At 41.9% G+C, this 21792-nt stretch overlaps 1 protein-coding gene across 2 annotated transcripts in view; it reads left to right on the top strand.

Annotated features, from left to right (window-relative positions):
- Positions 1 to 21147, top strand: part of ADGRF5 (adhesion G protein-coupled receptor F5) — a gene marked incomplete at both ends in the record, with an annotated part of 54061 nt that extends 32914 nt beyond the window's left edge. The window contains 12 exons of one of the 2 annotated variants that reach the window (XM_084256575.1): positions 481 to 651; positions 3076 to 3195; positions 3346 to 3555; positions 6330 to 6542; positions 9651 to 9806; positions 11545 to 11753; positions 13398 to 13577; positions 15629 to 17020; positions 18198 to 18239; positions 18329 to 18388; positions 18979 to 19063; positions 21068 to 21147. In XM_084256575.1, the coding sequence (XP_084112701.1) occupies positions 481 to 651; positions 3076 to 3195; positions 3346 to 3555; positions 6330 to 6542; positions 9651 to 9806; positions 11545 to 11753; positions 13398 to 13577; positions 15629 to 17020; positions 18198 to 18239; positions 18329 to 18388; positions 18979 to 19063; positions 21068 to 21147 (2918 nt within the window). The remainder of the gene's footprint in view (positions 1 to 480; positions 652 to 3075; positions 3196 to 3345; positions 3556 to 6329; positions 6543 to 9650; positions 9807 to 11544; positions 11754 to 13397; positions 13578 to 15628; positions 17021 to 18197; positions 18240 to 18328; positions 18389 to 18978; positions 19064 to 21067) is intronic. The other variant, XM_084256574.1, reaches the window with a different exon arrangement.
- Positions 21148 to 21792: the final 645 nt, after the last annotated feature.

Below are 21792 nucleotides of genomic sequence, written 5' to 3' on the forward strand. Positions count from 1 at the left end.
AATATCACACATTCCAGTCTTGTTTCTTCCTTCTTTCAATAATGACATCTTTTATTTTTTTCTAGTTGAAATCACCTGCTGGTGTCTTGCAACTCTGTTTTTGTTTTTAGAGTCCCCCACTATAACTAATGGTCTCTGTTAGGGGGCAGGCACTGTTCTGTTTACAAATATTAATTCATATTACCTGACTTAATCCTGGGCCATAAGTCTTATTATATATCCCATTTTACATCTGGAGAAAGTGCGACACAGAGCATCGTAGTGACTTTATCAAAAACACCCTGCTAGTAAATGCTAGAGTTACCCAGACACCCAGGCTCCTGAATTCACAGCCCTAACCACTATATAATCCTACCTCTCCTCTCAAAGGAACTAAATCTAATATTAAAAAAAAGCTCCTTTTCACTGATTTGGCCTCTTTGTTACTATATCAGAGAGTCAGACAACTGTGACAGCAAAAGAACTGCTCTGTCGTTGCAGGAATTGCTGAGACGGACACAGATTCAGGCTGCAGCAGATACACTCTCCAACCTGATGGAACTCAGTGTCCCAGTGGCTCCTCTGGAACAACAGTGATCTACACGTGTGAGTTCATCAGCACGCATGGAGCCAGAGGCAGTCAGAGCATAGAAGTCACATTCACATCTGTGGGTAAGGACTCCCTAGAATTTTTAGCCTTCTCCTCAAAATCAAGGGCTGCCCATCAGCTGGGATTACTTCTGAGCAATAAAGCAGGACCTCCCCTGATGGTGGGAGACAGAAGATCATTTCCCTCTCTGCCATTTAAATTCAGATGAAGTCTTTAAAATCAAGAAGGGTAGGGCTTGGAAACAAAGGCTGCTGGGAAGGAAAGGTTACAGTGCACAGGTGAAGCAGAAAGTAGACTGGGAAATAGAATGTTTTTACTCAGATCAGTCCTATTTAATCATTGACTTTATAATGAGGGAAACACCCCTAGTTTTCTCCATTTCTTTTCACAATTCCATTCTCTGCCTCTTGAATTCCTATAGCCTGGCTCATTCCCAACTTTTACCTCTTCCCTCCCTCTATCAACCCTTTTCTCCCATGTCACTTATTCTAGAAAAAAAAAAATGCTATAGAAATCTTTGATAATCTGATATTTTGTGATCATTCTAAAGTTGTAAAAAAATGCTTTATAATCTTTCAACTTAGGTGGCCTCTTCAAAGTATCATTTCTTCTCCTCATGCCATGAAGCATTATACCACCAACCTATTTGAAAAATGGGGCAAACTTGTTTTCCCACCTGTAATTGGGGCTACATGGTTAAATTGCTCACAGATCCTAGAGCACAAAAGAAAAAGAAAAACTTATGTAACTTTTTCTTTGAGGCTTGTACTCACAAGTGCAGTATATCTGCACATGGTCAAGCTGAGCTCCAAGGCGGACTGGAGGCAGGAGACTGAAAACACAGAAGTGGGTTATTCACAGGAGAGAAGTCCACTGACAAAAATTCAAAATCCCAGTTATCTGGGGGGGGGGGGTTGGGGGGGTTGGGGGGGAAAGTTCTCCTCATATTATCCATGTACAAATTTCTCTATAACAAGCCAAAGAACTTTAGTCCAGTCCACAAGTCTTTGCCTGTAGCCAACGAAATTTAACTCTTGTTTTCAATGTCAGTCACCCACTCCCTAAATCAGGGGGCAGATTTGAGTTTACCTCTTGCCTCCTTGCTAGTCAATTTGCAATATAGCTGCTTTCTTTTCTTAAAACCTAGTGTTAGGGTGTCAGCCTCCATGCATTCAGGGAGTTAATCCATGGCTTGACAATACATCTATTGTACAAAAATGAGCTATTTAGATAAATCGTCAGCCCCCTGCCCCCTCGAACAATTTGGAGAAAGGATTGATATCAACAAAACTTGTGACTCTTGTTCACATTGTCTACCATGATTTAGCATCTTTACACAGAGCAAAACCTGGTTCCTCTGAAAACATTCTTCCCATAGAAGAGTTCATGAGTCTTTTGAACAAGTTTTAGTTTTCTAGTGAGAACAATTATTCACCCCAAGTTTTAATTCTGAGAGCTGTTTGATTATGTGGGCTTTTGGCTGTCTGAGGGGCAGCTGAAAACCACCAGTCTGGTTATTTGAAGCTCATTAGTGAATCAAGGCAACCAGGTTCATGGTCCCATCAGCCTTTTCCCTTCTAATCTCAGAAACAGCTAGGCCATAGGAAGCCATTGCAGATCCCTATAGCCAGTGAGGGCCAGGCAAAGGACACATTATACCAGACTTGTGACTTAGGGCTAGATTTCAACATGTGAATCCCAACTTCTAAAGGCTAGTATGGAAATCCCTGATTTCTTTTATTTATTTATTTGTTTATTTATTTATTTTGCAACTCAGCGCTCAACCACTGTGCCACTAGGGGAGTCCCTCCCTGATTTCTTTTGATTGTGACTAAGAATATGATGTTAACTGATGGAGCAAAGAGCCAGCCTTGAACTCAAGGCAGGAAATTTGTCACCTATAGGACACAGAAGTGAATGACATTTTGATATGTCAACCATGTCAAAGACATGGTCAAAGGGGAGCGAAAAGATAGAACCAGGGGCAAAAATAGTGGAACATTCATAAAGGCCTTTATATTTGTGAGGCTCTTATTAACATCTTTGATGAATAATTTCTCATAAACCTATGAGGAAATTTTCAAAAGAGAAATGAATGTAGCAAGTTTTGCAGTTTGAGTACCAATGCAGCTTGGTTACAGTCCAGGTGTATTTATTTGGATAATAAACTCTATGATCCCCTACTTCAAAATGAGTTCCAGAAGTCACTCTTCTTAGGAGCCCTGACTGTGTACTACATGAGGCTAAGTGTTAGAGATGCAAAGGAGTCCAGCCCATGAGGAGTTCACAAAAGGAAAAGAGACATGGAAAGAGAAAAATTTAAATGCAACATGGCATTATTTTTTAAAGGTATTTTAATGAGAATGAATGTGTTACACAAATTGAGCCACTTACTCTCCCCTGTGGTATCATGGGAGAGGTTGGAGGGGACCTTGGATTAAGTTAACATCCCTAAGTTTGCAACCTTTCGCCCTGCTAATCATCAGGAGATAATTCCAGCCACAAGGGGGAAGTGCACGAGTACCTAAGGCATGTGATGGAAATGAGTTCAGTTCAGAGCACCACCGCGAACAGCCTAGAAACAAGTAAAGCCCAGGAGCAGCAAGGTACCAACCCCGCGTTGACACAGTAGAGCCAGGATGGGCCACTCTTTCTGTCTCTACCTTGTTTTAACTCATATGTCGATGTGACCAGAAAAACTAAACATTGTGCCTGTTGTTGGTTTTCTTTTGTCTGTTTTGTTTGCATTCTTTCAGCCAACCTTACAATAACCCCGGACTCAATTTCTGTTTCTGAGGGACAAAACTTTTCTCTAAAGTGCATCAGTGATGTGAGTAACTATGATGAGGTGTACTGGAACACTTCTGCTGGAATTAAAATATATGAAAAGTTTTATACCTCAAGGAACTATCCTGATGGAGCAGAGTCCGTGCTGGCAGTCGAGACCTCCACCAGAGAGTGGAATGGTGAGTGAGAGACCAGATGCCCTGCTCTGCCCCCTGGACCCCTGACATGCAGTGGAGTTGTCCTCCACACAGCCTATCCTGGTGTAATAGGATGGGCCCCAAGACAGGGAGATTCCAGTCCCCTACACCACCCGAGGGAGGGTGGAGCTGAGCAGAGAGGAGAAGCTATAGAGGAGACAGCAGAAAGGAAGGGGGAAGGATAGAGAGAGCAAGAAGGAGACCTGGAGGAGGCACATGGAGCAGAGAGACATGTGAAGAGGCTGTGCTTACTTCTTGGTCTTGGACTGGTTGAAAGTGATGTGAGGTGAGAGACCCATAGGGAGGTTAATAATGGCAGCCTTTATCTTGATTTTAATTTTTTTTAAAGATTTATTTATTTTATTTATACAAGCACTGGGTACAGTCAGAAGTGTGGGAGGGTGAGAGAATTCACCAGAGCCAGAGTAGGGGGCAGAGCAGGCAGAAGGACCGAAGCACACTGATGAGGGGAGCAGCGGGCGGCAGGAGAGGTCTGAGTGCCATGCGGGACCCTCCTCCGGAGGCCGGGGAGCAGCCGGGGATCGATCGGGCACTGCAGAGGCTGAGGGCAGCTTCGCAACCCAGCGCTCAACCGCTGCGCCACCGAGGAGGCCATATCTTGATTTTAATTTTGCCCTTCTCTCCCAGATGTGCTAGGCCCCTTCTGCCCCCTTTTAATGGGCATTTACTTACAAGAAGATGGGTGACTTCAGGTGCTTGATTAGAAACTATATACTTTCCTTCTCTTTATTGCACACTAATTGTATTAAAGTTCCTTTCCATTAAAAGTCTTATGCACTAGAGTAGGTTTTGTCTTGATGCAGCAGATGGCAGAACTTATTTAGAGTTGAAAGGTTTGGGGTTCTGGGGCGCCCTGTAATACTGGACCATGCCTTTCTAACCAGTTTGCATTAAATATGTTACTACACTGATGCACTATGGGGGGGGGACTTTGGGGCAAAGATGTTACTATTTCCATTTTAACAATGTGGAAACTGGTGATAAATATATGTAGGCTTAAGTTGTAGAGCCAGAATTGGAACTAGTTCCTGATTCTAAAGCCAGTGTTCTAGCCATTAAGAAGATTGTTTTTTAAATTACTTTTACCAAACTATTGAGACTTTTAAAAATGGTAGTTAAAAAAAAATATCTAAAAGCTTTACCTACCTAGTTCCAAAGAAAGAAACATGTTTATTTCCCATTTTTCTCTATACATTGCTTATGTTGGGAGGTTATGAAAATCTTTGAAATGAAAGAGTAGTTGATAAGCTAATATAATAATAGCTGACATTTATTTAGCCTTTACTGTGTACTAGACACTGTGCTAAGCATTTAATATATTCACTCATTTAAAACAAAAAACTTAGAAATAGTGTTATTAGTGGTCCTTAGTTACGGATGGGGAAAATGGAGCCCAGTTTCCTCCTGAACTACCTGAGGCTATAAATCCGGTAAATGACAGTGCCAGGATGAAACTGAGACTCTCTTGATGGGCCAACTTTAACCACTCCACTTTGAAGCCATTCATTAACTAAATGATTGAATCTGTTCAGATCCTTGAGATCCAGGCCTACCTTGTTTTTTGCATATAAGGCATAGGGAGATTTGCAGAAAGGAAAAGCTGGATAGTCAGGAGATAGTCAGGAGAGGGAAGTACCTTTCTTGGTGTTGAACTCACACCTGCTCTGTTCAGTTGCTCTCTTCCAGTCCTGGGCACTAACTAGAAGTCATGGTGTTCAGTCATATCAAACTGTCATATCACAGTCTCATACTCAGGTACCAAAAAAATATCTGCTCTCATCTAAATCAATGATGCTTTCCTTTTATGTTCCATGTAAATGTCCCCTCACTCCCAACAGGAATTGAAAGGGGTTCCTCTCTCCCCTTGTTCTACATGTTTTCTCTCTGGAGAGCTAATGCCAGCTAGAGCTCAGAGAAGAAAAGCAAAGAAAATTAAAGGGTCTTACTTAACTGTAGGCACTATGCTGTTTTCATGGCAACTGCTCCAATGGTGGCTCACCCTTTGAAGGCTAATGGAAAGTCCAAAGGGAAAAGGTCCTTTCATGAAATTCAACCCAAGTGCTCTCCACAATCCTCTCTGCCTCCAAAGCCCTGGGTGTGCAGGTTGTTCTGATCCAGCCTTCTCTTTCCAGTTTGTAAGATCAACCACTCTCTTATCTTAAGCTTTTCTTTTTTTTTTTTAAACATTTATTTTTTTATGCATACAACAACTGGGATACAGGCCAGAGATGTGGAGGGTGAGAAGGCTCACCAGAGACAGAGTGGGGAACAGAACAGGAGATGGACTGAACTTTTCTAGATAAGAATGAACTCCAAGGGGCCTCCCTGGTGGCGCAGGCAGTTGAGCGCCACGCTGTGGAGCTGTCCACAGCCTCTGCAGCATGGGTTCGATCCCAGCCGGCCGGCGAGAATCCCATATGGCAAAGCAGACCTCTCCTGTCTCACCCGCTGCTCCCCTCAGCAGTGTATTTTGTCAGTCTGCTTTTTCTGCTCCCCTCTCTGTCTCTGGTGAATCCTCTCACCCTCCCGCGCATCTGGCCTGTGCCCTCCTTCTTGTATAAAAGTAAATAAATCTTTAAAAAAAAAGAGAGAGAATGAACTCCATCCAGGGCTCACAGGTCACGTTGTCCCAACAACTCACAATCTCCCCATCCCTCCTCGCTTCCCCCCTCTCTTTTCTTTACACTCTTTAGTGATTATTTTATTCCATCTCATTTTTGCCCTCTTCCTCTTAGGGACCTACCACTGCATATTTAGATATAAGAACTCATACAGTATCACCACCAAAGACGTCACCGTCCATCCGCTGCCTCTGGAATCCAACATCATGGTAGACCCTTTGGAAGATGCTGTCCCCTGTAAAGGTTACCGTCAGTTAAAGTGCTGCATAGAAGAGGATGAAGACTACAAAGTAACTTTCCAAGTGGATTCCTTGTTCTTTCCTGCTGGTAAGATGCCAACAATTAAATTGTCCGGACATATTATTTCATATATGTGGAGTCTTAAAGACTTTTAAAATGAGGGCCAAGAGACATCCGGATTGCATCAAAGACAGAATGGAAGAGCACAGAATCCCAGGAGACTTTATGTCCTTCAAAAATCTTGAGAGTCTGTGAGGGTCAAGACCATTCTTTTAAGAAAAATACCGGATGGTCTTACTCATAGTAGGAATTTAGAAAACCTAAATAAGGGGCAAGGAAAAAGACTAATTATAATAAAGTAAAAATAAACAAGCAACTATAAATCAGAGACACACTACGTGGGGCAGGGGAGAGAGAAGAAGGGAGTAGGATCAAAACAAGGGGTGAGGTGGGAATTGTATGGGGCTATAACCAAAATGAAAATGCATACATTGTGCAAAAATGAAAAATGATGTAAAAATATATAAAATTTAAAAAAATTAAATTTTTTTTTTTTTAAAAAGACCATTCTTTTTAGCAGGAGCTGTTGCTTCAAAGGCCTTCTACTTCTTCAATATAGTAGAATCGATATTCTGATAGTCTTTTAGTCCAGGCTACAAATCGGTGTGCTACCAACGTACCCAAAAATCCTCTTAAATGCACTATTTAACATGCAACAAAGTGGGAAAAATAACCAAAGACCAAAGAGGAAAAGAAAAATAGCAGTAACTTTTTAGGTCATGCTGGAACTTCCCTGATAGCATTCGCTAATATCGGAAACCTGGAATCTCCAGTCTAAGGCTCTAAAGGGCATAAAAGGAAAAGCCTTGTTCCCCACTCCATGATAAATAGTCAAGATATTCAAAGAGTGGCACACTTTGTAAAATAACGCACTAGGAAAACAAAAATCATCTGGTAAAGTTTGGCCTCATGAATGTGTGAGTAAAAACATCCCCTAAGAATGACAACTGTTTCATCTTCATCCAGGTTTGGGCTTTGAATTTATGTTGTCTATGTGGTTCAGAGACTCCAAGCTAAAGGATAATTAATTTAAAGTGGTCCATTGATAGCAACTAAAGGCATCTACAAAAATATTCAAATCCTCTTTGGTAGGTTGTACCCTCAATCCAGATTCCTCAAGATTCCTACAGATTAAGGTCAACCAAATATGAGATGACACCTCCAAATCTCAAAGCACAGGTATCTTCATAGTGATACCATAATTTCAGGTTTTCAGGCCTAGTCTCCCAGGCAGGAATGGACCCCCAGGCTGCAGTGGCAATGCTGAGCCCCAACCAGTAGACCACGACGGGTTGGTGTCTCACGAAGCCTCAGCAGGAACTTCGCTGACACTCTGGCAAGCAAGTGAAAAGAGGCAGATTTGTTTAGACAAAGAAAAAGTTTATTAAGGAGAAAAGGAACAGAAATAAAGTGGGACTCCCAGGCTGGGGGTGGAGGGGACCAGGGCAGGGAGGGGCAAGGAAGTCAGAGTGGAGTCGTGCCTCAGGGAATATAGACGTTCTTTCCCTAATTTTTCTAAACCCCAACAGTCTTTGTGATGGGTTAGTTCTCAGTGGTCTCACTCACTCTGCTACTGTGCTTGGACTCTTCCTGCTTCACAGCCCTTATGAGAGAATCCCTTTTTATTGCCCTTGTCCAGGAACATCCACTATCCATGGTCCTGGGGTATTTGATTGCCCCCCTTTGGAATTTGTTACCCTTATCACTGGAGCTTCCCTTACTCCTTTTCTTGCCTTATCTCAGAACCCGCTTTAACTCTCCTGAAGTCCCTTCCTGCACGGTCCCTGCAGCTGCCTAATTAATCCTAACTTGCTCTAGGACTCAGTGGGGTATTTACCAGCACACTGTTTTTTTTTTTTTTTTTTTAAGATTTATTTATTTATACAAACAAGAACTGGGGTACAGGCCAGAGGTGTGGGGGAGTGAGAGGATTCACCAGAGACAGAGTGGGGAGCAGAACAGGTAGACTGACTGAAATATACTGCTGAGGGGAGCAGCAGGTGAGTCAGGAGTGGTCTGCTGCGCCATGTGGATATTCCCTGGCCAGGGATTGAACCTCATGCTGCAGTGGCTGCGGATAGCTTCATAACCCCTTGTGCCACCAGGGTGGCCCTCATTCTTTCAAGAACTATTCATGAGAAACTGCTCAATGCCAAACACTATAAGAGGCAAGGGAAAGGAGACATAGAAGTGGGGCACATATATTAATATCTAGAAAGGCTTATATCATAAAAGGTTAGGCATATATTGGGCCTCCCTGGTGGCGTAAGCAGTTGAGCACCGCACTGTGAAGCTGTTGGCAGCCTCTGCAACAGCGCGGGTTTGATCCCTGCTGGCCGGCCAGAATCTCACATGGTGCGGCAGACCTCTCCTGTCTCACCTGCTGCTCCCCTCAGCAGTGATTTCAGTAGAGCTGCCTGTTCTGCTCCCCACTCTGTCTCTGGTGAATCCTCTCACCCTCCCATGCATCTGGCCTGTACCCCGGTTCTCATATGCATAAATAAATCTTTAAAAAAAAAAAAGGTTAGGCATATAGCACTAACTATCCAGAATGAGAAATATAGACAGAAAGAACACTGGAGTTTCAGAAGAGCAGGGACTCATTAAAGACTGGTAAAGGATAGGGCACCAGTATAGACATTAAAGTTTTCAAAATCTCGATATTCTGTGTTCAGTATGCATGTATCCAGTGTTTTCTATGTGCCATGTATTAAACTTTGTACCGGGACAAATATGGATAAGACAAATACTTCCTCCCTAAGACCTTAAAATCCAGTGGAAAAGACAGGTGCATAAAAAGGTGTCTCTAAATTAATCAGGTGAAAGCAGGATAGGATAAATTTATAGAGTATGATGGGATTGAGATAGGGAGGTGGTATTATGACTATACAAAGCAGCATGGGCACACATTTGGCATCTACAGTGGTGAAGGTAAAGTTTTGGCTAGTGCACATGCAAATGTGGATTTATTCTAAGAGCTATAGGCATAAAGTAAATTAGTATAACCACATTAAAAATTAATGTGTCACATTCCAGGGGAAAATGTGTAAGTTTATGCTTATTTGGATCATTTTAACAAATCTGTGCTTTGAACACTCATGCTGTGATTTAATCCTTTCAATAATTCTACCTTAGCAAAAGAAGTTAATGGAAAGCAAGTGTGCTACAAATACAACTTCTCGGCAAGATTGGTTTCTTGGTGTCCAAAAAATGTTGATGTGGTCTGTCTCTTTACCAATGCCGCTAATGGTTCAGTCCGGAGCCCCTCAATGAAGCTTCATCTGGTTCCTGGTGAGAGAATTTTAAATTACTTTAAAACCTCACAGTCATGAGCAGGGAGGGATTCATTCATTCTTTCAATAAACAAATGTTGAGCACCATCGTGTGGCAGGTCTTAGGCTAAGTATGGGGGATTTGGAAACAAGCCACATTTTCTAGCCTAGAGCCTGGGAGAGATATACATGATATATAAATATATCACAACTAGACATGTTGTGGACGGTCAGAAGAAGCTGCCCTGGTGATTGGTGGGGAGGAAGTGATCAAGAAGGACTTGTAGATGAAGTTATATGTCAGCTGAGTCTAGGAGGCTATGCTCCTTAAGAGACGGTATCTGTGTGAGTCTGAGAACACTTAGTGGGTTCCAGCAAAGGCAGGGTTACCCTACTGGCACTGTTTCCCTAAGACAGAGTGACATGAAAATAGCTAGTTTGAAGACTTGGTGACTATCTTAGTCATCACTGAGTCAATATCGCCCTGCAAAGTATATTCAAGGTAAGGGTCATGATTCGGAAGCCATTTCTGCCATAGCTCATGCTAACAGCTCTCGTCAGTGATGGAAGGTCAAGTGCATAACAGATGATTCTGAGGTTCTACCATAAGCAATGCCTTCACTAAGATTTTGTCCCAGTCATAGAACCCCTGATACCTGAAGGATTCATGGCTGTGTCACCAGCCTGTTTGAGTTGATGGAGTGTTAACTAACATGTGTGAAAAGGATGTGTGGTCCTTTTCACACATGTTAGTTAACACCAGAGCAGGAAGCAATTTAGAATCAGTTCCCTGTCTCTGAGTTGCCTCTCTGACCCCCCAGATACACCTTTTCCAGGAGCAGCGAAGGTCATCTCTTCCTTGTCCCCCATCTTAGCCCAGACATCAACACATATTCCTCACTTTTTTATTCTCCTCTTTCAAGTCTGGTTCCATGGAATTTTACCAATAGAATATTGGTATCCAATGGCTGAGATCTCAATGCTAAATGAAATTGTTGGTGGAAGATAGTTCTGCTCAGAATCAGGGTCCCCTGGAGATTAGATTCTGCAACAAATGACATTTTCTCATTCAAGTTTGATGTTAGTAGAGGTGAATAGATTGACCTGTAAGGGAAACTAGAAAAGCAAACATGAATATTACTTAGGATACTCAAGTCGAGAATGTCTGGAATATCTAATGATGTCTTTGGATTAAGGTGGCATTTCTCAACCTGGGATGCACACTAGAAAATGGGGGGTGGGGTAGGGAGAGAGCAGGGCAGGGACAAAGAGTCTGCTGCCTGAATCCCAGCAGAGAGTTTCTGATTTAGTCAGGCTGGTGTGAAGCTGTACACAGGCATTGTCCAAGTTCACAGCTGATTCTACTATAATGGAGCTGAGAAATGCTGGACTCAGGCATTATCTCCTTTGGACTCCTGATAAACTCAACATCTCTAATCTGGATGGGTTCACATCAAGCTTTAATTATTTTCCATATCTTGGATTTTATAGACAGCAGAGAGTAGATTACTGGAGACTGAAGATAGGAATGAAGCACGGAGAAAATAAATTCTACTAGGAAAAGCAAGTGAGAGTAAAGTCACAGTGCCATGAAAAATAGTAAGAGGTTTTAGAAAATCTGGGTGAAACAAAGAAGTTGAGTAACTCTAAAGGTAAAGAGAAACATGAACTGAGGCAAAATTCCACCAAGGTCTGACGCTGTTTCACTGTCCCTTATCCATCCACTTGTCCCTTTTATTTCCATGTCTGCAATGCAGGGGGAAACATCACATGCCAAGATCCCATAATAGGCATCGGGGAGCCTGGGAAAGTTGTTCAGAAGCTGTGCCAGTTCTCCAAAATTCCCCGAGGCCCCGGTGGGCTGGTCGGTGGAACAGTAACCTACAAATGCATAGGCTCCCAGTGGAAGATGAAGAGCAACAACTGTGTCTCAGTCCCAATAAATAACCTGCTTAAGCAGGCCAAGGTGATCCTTTAAACTTTGATTCTCAGTTCTTAGTGGGAAGATAAGTCTGGCTTATTGTAATGCTCAGCACTCAGGGCCTTGGGCTGGTTCATGTTGCTTTCAAAGCTACTTTGTTTATTTCTAAAGAAGATGTGACCCTAGAGATGATTAAAAAATTTTCTTAAAAATTTTACAAATATTGGATGGTTTCAACTTTAAATCAGAGACATTCAGCAGAGGAAAGGGAAGGAGAAGGATTAAAACAGGGGCAGGAAAAGTGCAAGAGACTGTACTGATGGTTGACGGGTGACTTGGTGGTGGGAATTTATAGGGACTATATCTGAAAGTAGGAAGCAAACATTGTACAAAAATGAACAATGATGTAAAATATATATATATATAAAATATTTAAAAAATTACAAATACAGAGGCACAACACATGTGCTCTCCTCCAGAGCCAGTTGTACAAACTTCACCTCAATTTCTTAGTTTTTTGTTTCCATTTCCTCCCAAAGACAGGTCATATTATCTTCATTAACCACTTTCCTTTGAATGATTCTGATATCAAGCAAATAGCTCCAATCTTTTCAGAAAGAGGAGTAACATGAAAAAATAAGGTTCATCATGCAAAAAAACCAAATAGTTAGGTTTTTTTTTTCAGTAGGTCTGAGATTTCCTCATCCTTAGAGGTAACCTACAGTTCTGAAGAGGGACTAGTCTGCCTCTTTGATCTGGAAAAGAAGTTATTGCTCTTTGGTATGGGAACATTCCTTTCTTTCCATCAAAATAAATAAATATCACCTCACCTTTAATTTGGGGGACTTAGAGACTCCTAACATTCCATGAGCTACAATAAATAAATACTGATGTGGAACCTAGAGAAGATTATAGGTTTTGGTAACATCTTCAGACAACCTTTCAAACAGTCTCACTCATGGAAGAAAAATTAAGAAGGGATGATGCTGAATTGTGCTCATTTAATTATGTTCTATATCTCTTCATCTTACACCAAATTTACTAAAATACCTACAATGTGCAGAGCATTGTTGTAGGTGCAAATTAAATGAGGATAACAGATATAAACCAGAATAGTCTCAGGAAAATCGAGGTGTATCCTAATAATCAGTAATATAAATGATAAGAAAAAGCAGAGTGGTAAATATGTTTCCACACAGACTGTCCAAGTCTTCCTTCAATTTCACTCAACTTTAATCTAGCTTTCTAACAATTACATCTACATTCCTTTTTTTGTTTAACTGGTCATCAGTTTGACCTATTCAGCTTGTATTTATTGGATACCTACTATTATGTTGAGTATATGACATGTACTATGTTAGGCATTAAAAGAGAGATAAATTAGTATAACACATGGTTCATGTTGACGAGAAGTTTATAATTTAATTGGAAAGGTATTAAAATTAAAATGCAAGATGATATTGGTAGAGAGTTACCCTTCTATGTATAAGGTCTAACTCCATTCTGGGGAGCACACATAGATAGTTTAGGAGATAAGCAAGTTACCTTACGGGATATACTTATAGGCATAGAGAAAAAGTGAAAGTATAGATAGATGTGACAGATTTTTGTCATGGATGGGTCCCTCGAATTTGATGACTGACCAATTGGCACTTTTCTGCTTGTCTATGTCGCCTTTTGACTTACTAGGCTTTGGTTAAGAGCCCCTCTCAGGATGAACAGCTCCCTACATACCTAAAGGAGCTTTCCACTAGCACAAGCAAGATGGAAAATGAAGTCAGTTCTTCGCCTGGGAGCTTGGGAGCTGTTATCGACATCCTTGATTTGCTCTCAACCGTTCCAACCCAAGTGACAACAGAAATGATGACGGTGAGTTTGTTTAAGCCTCACGGGAGTTTAAGGGTCTTGTCCTTGCACCCCTCAGAGCTTGTGATCCAGAAACCTAACTCCAAACTATTGCACCTTCCTCCCTCTCTTTTCCAGAGCAACACTCTGAGACATTATTGTCACACAAAATTCACTGCCAGCTTTAGCTTTTAGGGTGTTAGGGAGAGTTCTCAGTATTCATGTGGAGACCCTAAAAAATATATTAGTGAATCTCTGTTTTAGTTTCTTCATTAAAATAGAACAAATTTGGGCCTCCCCTGGTGGTACAGGAGGTTGAGCCCCGCACTGTGAAGCTGTCTGCAGCCTCTGCAGAGCTGGTTCGATCCTGGCCAACCTGAAAGAATCCCACATGGTACTGAAGACCTCTCCTGTTGCACCCACTGCTCGCCTCAGCAGTGTATTTCGTCAGTCTGCCTGTTCTGCTCCCCATTCTGTCTCTGGTGAATCTTCTCACCCTCCCGTGCATCTGGACTGTACCCAGGTTCTTGCATTAATCAATCAATCAATCAATCAATCTTTTAAAAAAATAGAACAAACTCTTACCTGCTTTCTAGGAAAACTAGAAAAGTTTTTCAGATTATATACAAGGTATATTCTCAATGATCTTGTACTAAACATAAGTTTTGAAGGAATCAGGGTTCTAGAAAGAAAGATTATTCACCCACAGGAGTTCAGATGAAGAGATATTAATGAAGGGATGCCTATAGAGGTAAAGCTAACATTAAAAGATAAAGAAGTAAATGTGGTGAAGCACCCAGAAATCAGCAAGATTTGGGAGCCATCGTTGTCTGAGAACTAAAGGAGAAAGGCAACGCAGTAGTTATTCATAGTCGCAGGAGAGCAGAAGCCTCCAAGTAATCCCAGGAGCTATGGTCTTGGAAAGACTTAGCACAAGATATGCTGAAGGGAGTAGAGTGGGTAAGAGGAATGTGATGGGTAGCAGGAAAAATGTATTTCAACTTCTTTCTTTCCCCACCCTCTGAACTCTTGCCCCACCCTCTGAACTCTTGCCAGTATTTCCAATGGTCAAACCCAGCTTGGATCATAAGAGTGCAAGGAGGTTATATATGTTTCTTGGGGCTGCTGTAACAAAGTAGCACCCATTGGGCAGTTTCCAATGATGGAAATTTCCTCTCTTATGGCTCTTGAGGTTGGAAGCCTAAAAGTAAGATATCTGCAGGAATATATTCCCTCTGAAGTTTCCAGGAGAGGACCTTTTCCTTGTCTCTTCCCGCTTCAGTTGGTTCCAAGATTTGACTTGTGACTATATCATTCCATTCTCTCTGATTTTGTGTTCAAATGGCCTTCTCTTTTTTTCCATTTATCTTCTCCTTCTCATTGGGTTTACAGTCCCTCTAGGTACTCCAGGATGATTTCTTCTCAAGATCCTTAATTTAATTGTATCTACAAACACCCTATCTCCAAGTAAGATCACATTCATGAGTCTGGGTATGATGACAGCCATGGGGGGAATGACAACATTCTATTAACTACAGGGATGGTAGTCCAGAGACCAGAACAAGACAAAGAAGAGCACAGAAAATATATTGGGGGAAGACAGAAATGGAAAATGACAAGCCCAAGTTTGTGGGAGAATCGGATTGTTTAACAAAGTAAGATGTGCTTGATAACACTGGCACTGCCCATTTAATGTTCTGAATTTGAGAGGGTCTTCTGAGACCACCCTTGCTGGTAAAATATTACCCACTAAAAAGCCTATACTTTTAAAGATACATTAAAAATAATTAATAAATATCACTACCACCTGCTGTATGGGCTTCCTGAGTGTTGGGGTTTGGTTCCCATTGTCACTATTGCTAGTTGTTTGAATTAGGCATGGAGTCTTGGGGACCTCTGCTTACTTCCTGCTGTAAGAAGGTCAGCCACAGATCCCCACAACCTGTGATGCCTCATTGTTTTCTTCTCTTTTTCTCTTACTTGTATCCACTCAATGTGTTTCTATGGAGATGTTATTTTTTCTTTTATAATGAAAAGAATTTGCTTGGTTTGATCCCATGCCATGTCAATTTCAGGATGTTCTGTCCACGGTTAACGTCATACTCAACAAGCCCATGTTAAGTACCTGGAAGGAGTTACAACAGCAACAGAACAACCAGAGCTCACTGTTACTGGATTCAGTGGAAAGATTTTCCAGAGCACTATGGACAGAGGACAGCACCATCCTGTCCATCTCTCAAACCAATGTGCAGATGAGAGGCATGGTGATAAAATCTGGCCCCAAAATCTACACACAGAGATTTGTTTTCTCAGACTCTGACCTCTGGGGCAACGTGGCAATTGATGAGTGCCAGCTGGGAAATCTGCAGCCAGATTCATCTATTGTCACTGTGGCTTTCCCAACTCTCAAAACCATCCTTGGCCGGGATGCTCAAGGACAGAGTTTTGCAAATAGCTTAGTGATGACAACCACTGTCAGCCACAATATAACCATGCCATTCAGGATTTCAATGACTTTTAAAATCAACAACCCTTCAGGCGGGGCACCACAGTGTGTCTTCTGGAACTTTCACCTTGCCAATTACACAGGGGGCTGGGACAGCAGTGGCTGCTATGTTAACGAAGTCCATGGGGATAGCATCTCCTGCAGCTGTGACCACTTAACATCATTCTCCATCCTCATGTCCCCTGACTCCCCAGACCCCGATTCGCTCCTGAAAATACTGCTGGATATCATTTCCTACATTGGGTTGTGCTTTTCCATCCTGAGTTTAGCAGCCTGTCTCATTGTGGAAGCTGTGGTGTGGAAATCAGTGACCAAGAACCGGACTTCCTACATGCGCCACATCTGCATAGTGAACATTGCTGCTTCCCTGCTGGTGGCTGACACCTGGTTCATAGTGGCTGCTGCCATCCATGACAACCACTACCCACTCAATGAGACAGCCTGCGTGGCCGCCACCTTCTTCATCCATTTTTTCTACCTCAGTGTCTTCTTCTGGATGCTGACTCTGGGCCTCATGCTCTTCTACCGCCTGGTTTTCATCTTACATGACACCAGCAAGTCCATTCAGAAGGCAATTGCATTTTCTCTTGGCTATGGCTGCCCTCTCGTCATCTCAGTCATCACTGTGGGAGCCACACAGCCACAGGAAGTCTACACGAGGAAGAATGCCTGTTGGCTCAACTGGGAGGATACGAAGGCCCTGCTTGCTTTTGTCATCCCGGCACTGATCATTGTGGTGGTGAACATGACCATCACTGTCGTGGTCATCATGAAGATCCTGAGACCTTCCGTTGGGGACAAGCCAAGCAAGCAGGAGAAAAGCAGTCTCTTCCAGATCAGCAAGAGCATTGGGGTCCTCACACCACTCTTAGGGCTCACCTGGGGTTTTGGTCTTGCCACTGTGTTCCAGGGGAGCAATGCTGTGTTCCATATTGTATTTACTCTCCTCAATGCCTTCCAGGTAAGCTATGTGGTGCAGTACTCTCAGGAAGTATCCACACTGGTGGGACAAACTAATGATAGAAACACAAACAGGAGTAGGAATGGGGAGGATTTAGTCCAGAGGAAGTATTAACCCTAAAGAGTGGTAATTGCAAGAACTCTATGAGATAGAAAGGACACATTCCTCTGATTCCATGGAACTTCATGTCTCTAATCACTTGCATTATAATTCAGTCACATATGTGACTGTCTTCTAATACAAGTAGGAGGAAAGTACCTTTACTACTGGATTTTGCTGTTATTCAACATTATCTTGATCCAGTCTTTTATGTCCTCTAAGTACAAATACTGTTAAACCAAATAATCTCTCCAGTTGGTTTCTACCAGCACTGTATGAGCTCTGCCTTTTTGAGGCTAGGGATTGTGTTTGTTTTATTCATTACTATATCTCTAGTGTCTAAAAAGACTTGGCACAGAGTAGATACTCCATGATCATTTGGTGAATGAAACAAAGGCTATGTACATGGCATATTTTCTAAAACCATTTTCAGAGTAATAATAAAATGAATGCTCTCTATAATGTAGACAATCTGCTCTGATTTAGTAAAATGAAAAAGACACCTTTGCTCTCCTAAAACACATAAATAATTACAATGCAAGTCAATTTATTAGAATAGCTGTAAGCCTTTGGAGCACAAGGAAGGGGATGTTTAATTCTGACTCGCCCAGTGGAGAGGTAGTAAAATGGGCCTCCCATGAGCTGGTGAAGAGGCAAGGAATCTGGATGTTATGTGCCCCCTCGATGTTATGCCAAGATTGTGCAAATCCTAGCTCCTCTACTGGGTCCATGGCGGCAGGCTATAAGGCTCATTTCTAATGTCTTTACAATAGGCCTTGATTACTTAGGATTGGTTATTCCACCCCCTGCCCCAAGTCCACATCAGAACTGTGTGAGGTGTATTTAATAACATAACCAGCAGGACCTCTAGTTGACAATATGAAAATTATCTTTACAACATATAACATCCCTTGGTATGGATCTATTGCATCCCTGTTAATACGATCATCTACTGGACTCATTCCATAAACTCTGATGTAAAAAAAAGATAGTACAATTCAATGTCAGGTTAATAAAACTGTTTTTCTTGGATGATAGAATATGATTAAAATGAACTTCTTCCCAAATTTTTCTTCAGGGATTATTCATTTTACTCTTTGGATGCCTCTGGGATCAGAAGGTAAGAACAGTGATAGTTTCACACTCTTAGAAAAGTCTAAAGTGTGCGTGGTTTGTTGAATTGACCCTGGCTTCTTTTAAACATTACAGGTGCAAGAAGCTTTGCTGAATAAGTTTTCATGGTCAAGATGGTCTTCACAGCACTCAAAGGTAAGTATTTCCTTTATGGAGACTTTCACAAGCCCCTCTGTCTATAGCTAGTTATAGCATATATTATTCCACTGTTTTTTGCTCCTAATCTCATTCTGCCTATTAAGCACAGCTAGGGAGGAGAAGAGTCTGTCCCCAGAGCTTTGATAGGCATTCAAATAGAACAGAAAAAATCAATTGGAAGTTAAATTCAAATTTCAAAGAGAAACACCCTCTAGAGAAACTCGTCAATAAAGAACACAATTTGAACAACGGCAAATTCTGTGATTTGCAAAGAGATTATTGTCTCAAATTTATTTGTCTGTTTGCACATTTATGAAGATACTAGAACCCTATTTAACAGTGGAACATAAAGTTGATAGTTATTTTCCTAAAACTGATGATGAGATTACAGTGTTTCAAGGTGGCTCTCCTGATGGCTTTGCTTGAAGTGAATTCATGTTCCTTTACCCTGGCTCTCTCTTTGAAGAGGTGGGAGGAGACATGCAGGCAGTGACCACTAGAGGGCAGCAAACTAATCCTTCTAGAGATGAAAACAAGACCAAGGTCAAACACATTTACACATAATTTTCTTTTTGTCTCTTTTCTAGTCAACATCCCTAGGTTCATCTACACCTGTATTTTCTATGAGTTCCCCAATATCAAGAAGATTTAACAATTTGTTTGGTAAAACAGGTATGTAACGACCTTTAGATGCTCCCATGTTAACCCCCAACACATTTGCCCAGAGGGAGTGGCTCACACCTACATTTCCCACTCCTCACCTCTTGTCATTTACCTGTGGCAGCCTCATTTGGTCCAGAGGTTAAATATAAGAATTTGTCTTTTCCCAAACCACCAGGAAGCTGTTAGAGAGGTCATTTGCCTTCAGTGGGCGGCTTAACTGATCATAATATATTCAACGTGAAAAATAAGATTGGAAAAAAAAAAAAAAAAAGAAAAATAAGATTGGGAAATCAAGACAAACTTTAGAGAATTGTCTGTCATGGTGTATCAGCTATAAAAATGTAAATTGCCGACCTTGTCAAATAGAGTTTTTCTAGTCATGTTAAGCAGGAATAAGTTTGTGTTCTTCGGTCAGGTGCAACAAAGAATACACACACACACACATACACACATTTAATATTTTATTGAGATAATGTTGGTTTACGTCCTTGCTTGTATTTTGGAAGTACAGGATTTTCCTCTCTTCAGGTGTTATTACTCCAGTGAATCTGCCATCACCACCAACAAGGAATATATTTAGAAAATGCCACAATAGGATCCCATGCCATGGGTCTCCCTCCCCCAACCTTTTATTTTCTTTCATTTTTTTGGAGTGAGCTTGTTTTTCACATTGATTTTTATCATCAAACTCCATACATATATGAGAGACCACCCAAGTTAACATTTCTATTAGGAGCATGCACAATTCAAATTTCCACCTTGAACGTATTAAAATGAATAATATTACTGGCTTTGGACAATGGGTCTCAGCTATTCTGAAACCCTTGTTTCAGAAATTGAAACCCCTGTTTCATGTCACCAGCGCTCCAGGAAAACAGATACCAGAATTCCTTCTAGCTTCTTGAAACTAAAAGATTTCATAAATGAAGTATCTAGAAATGTGTCCATAGCTCAGACTAAGGTTTTCCCTACAAAAGAAAATTTTGAGAATGCCATTAACTGATAAAACTTCAGAGCACTTAATGTTTTCAGCTTCAGTTTAATGCACTACTCATGAAACTGGAAAAATACTTTGATTTTGAAAGCCACTGACTGGATCTGTTGTGAAATGAGCACATTTTCAAGAGGCATTTGAACACTTAGTCACAGGAGCCTGTAGGCCATTTTTATCCAAGTGAGTAGTCTATGAGTGATTTTCTAGAGTCAGAATTGGGTGATGTGTTAGGCCAACAAAATGTTGCCCTGGTCGAGGAGTTAGAGCTCTGTTCCCAAGGTAGCAGGACCCCAGAGCCTGGTCGTTGCCACTCAATAGCCTTTCCGGGTCATTAACACAGCTGCACATTGGCCTACTGGAGGGTTCCATGGTCACTGTAACTTTGGTTTATGTTGTCAGCAGCCCCAAAGGGCCCCCTGGGCAATGATGGCAACCTTGTTAGCTGTAGCAGTTCGTCAATCTGATGGTAGGGTGGGCACTGAGTCCCTTCTTCTGCCAAACTCACAGTCTGCACCCCCACCTCTGGCTTAGTCCCTGCCTCCTGCTGACACAGCCCTCCCCCCCCACCCCTAGACACTCTTGTTGGCACTCCAAGATTTCTGCTTCTCTTTTGGTCCTGCCTTTTCTTCTTCCATAATTTTCTCTTTTTTTTTTTTTTTCCTCTTCCCCCTCCCCTCATCACCTTCCAGTTCCTCTCAAGAGTTTACCCATCACCAAGCTAAGGGCCTAGGCAAGTTCCTTCGTGTGATTTTCCAGGCACATGCATGCATGCGGCGGCATGTGGAGAGGCACAGGCATGTTGGCATGTGGCCAGCAGTGGCCTCCCTGGCCATGGTAGAAGTTTGGCTGCTGGGATGATTATGTGAAAAGCTAGTGCTTGTCGGCGCTTCCGCGTCCGGGGGGAGGGCAGGCATGGCCGAGCTACCTGACTCCTGGACTGAACCATCCCTATCCCACCTGTCAAGAGGTTTGCACCCCCAAGCACATCTTTTAGGCTAAGCTGCTGCCCTGTTTTTCAGGAACATACAATGTTTCCACCCCTGAAACCACCAGCTCATCCCTGGAAAACACATCCAGTGCTTACTCCTTGCTCAACTAGAACAGGAAGGCCCAACCCACGTGACTTCTTGGGAACGATGGATGTTCTGAAAAAGAGATCCTTTCAAAGCCATGGGCAAAATGTTTTCTCTGCAGGCTCCTGGGAGCAGATGCTGAAAAGACTTTTCATGAGGGAAGAGGCTTCCTTTTGTAAAGACAGACTAAGAGTAATTGTTTCTTTTATTTTGCTGTCCCACCTCCATCCTTGTGTGACAGCAAATGTGTATAGTATTTAAATGACGCTCATGTACTCCAAGGCCCAACTTCTCTGTCTATATTGTAAAATACAATTTCAAAGTGACACTTTCATTTTTCACATGTTGGGCACAAAGATAAGCTTTGATTAAAATAATAAATAAAAGGCTAGTACCTAGAAATGCTTCAGTAAAGTCTAGAAAGCCTAAACGGATAGAGGGAGGGAAGGAAGGAAAAATGAAGAGAGGGATGGGGGAAGGAAGAAAACATGAAGAAAAAGGAAAAAGTAGAGATCAACAGCTTTAAGGACCCCATTTTAGGGTTTCCATGTTAATGATCTAATCTAATTGCAGAGACCCTGCAATACTGAGGATTAAAAAGTGGCTCAAGAATGAAACCTGAAAGTGAGCTTCAGGGAAAGATTTGTGTCATCCTGGTCTTCACTAAGTGA

This window comes from Talpa europaea (genome assembly GCF_964194135.1).
Source record: "Talpa europaea genome assembly, chromosome: 2".
Taxonomy (NCBI): domain Eukaryota; kingdom Metazoa; phylum Chordata; class Mammalia; order Eulipotyphla; family Talpidae; genus Talpa; species Talpa europaea.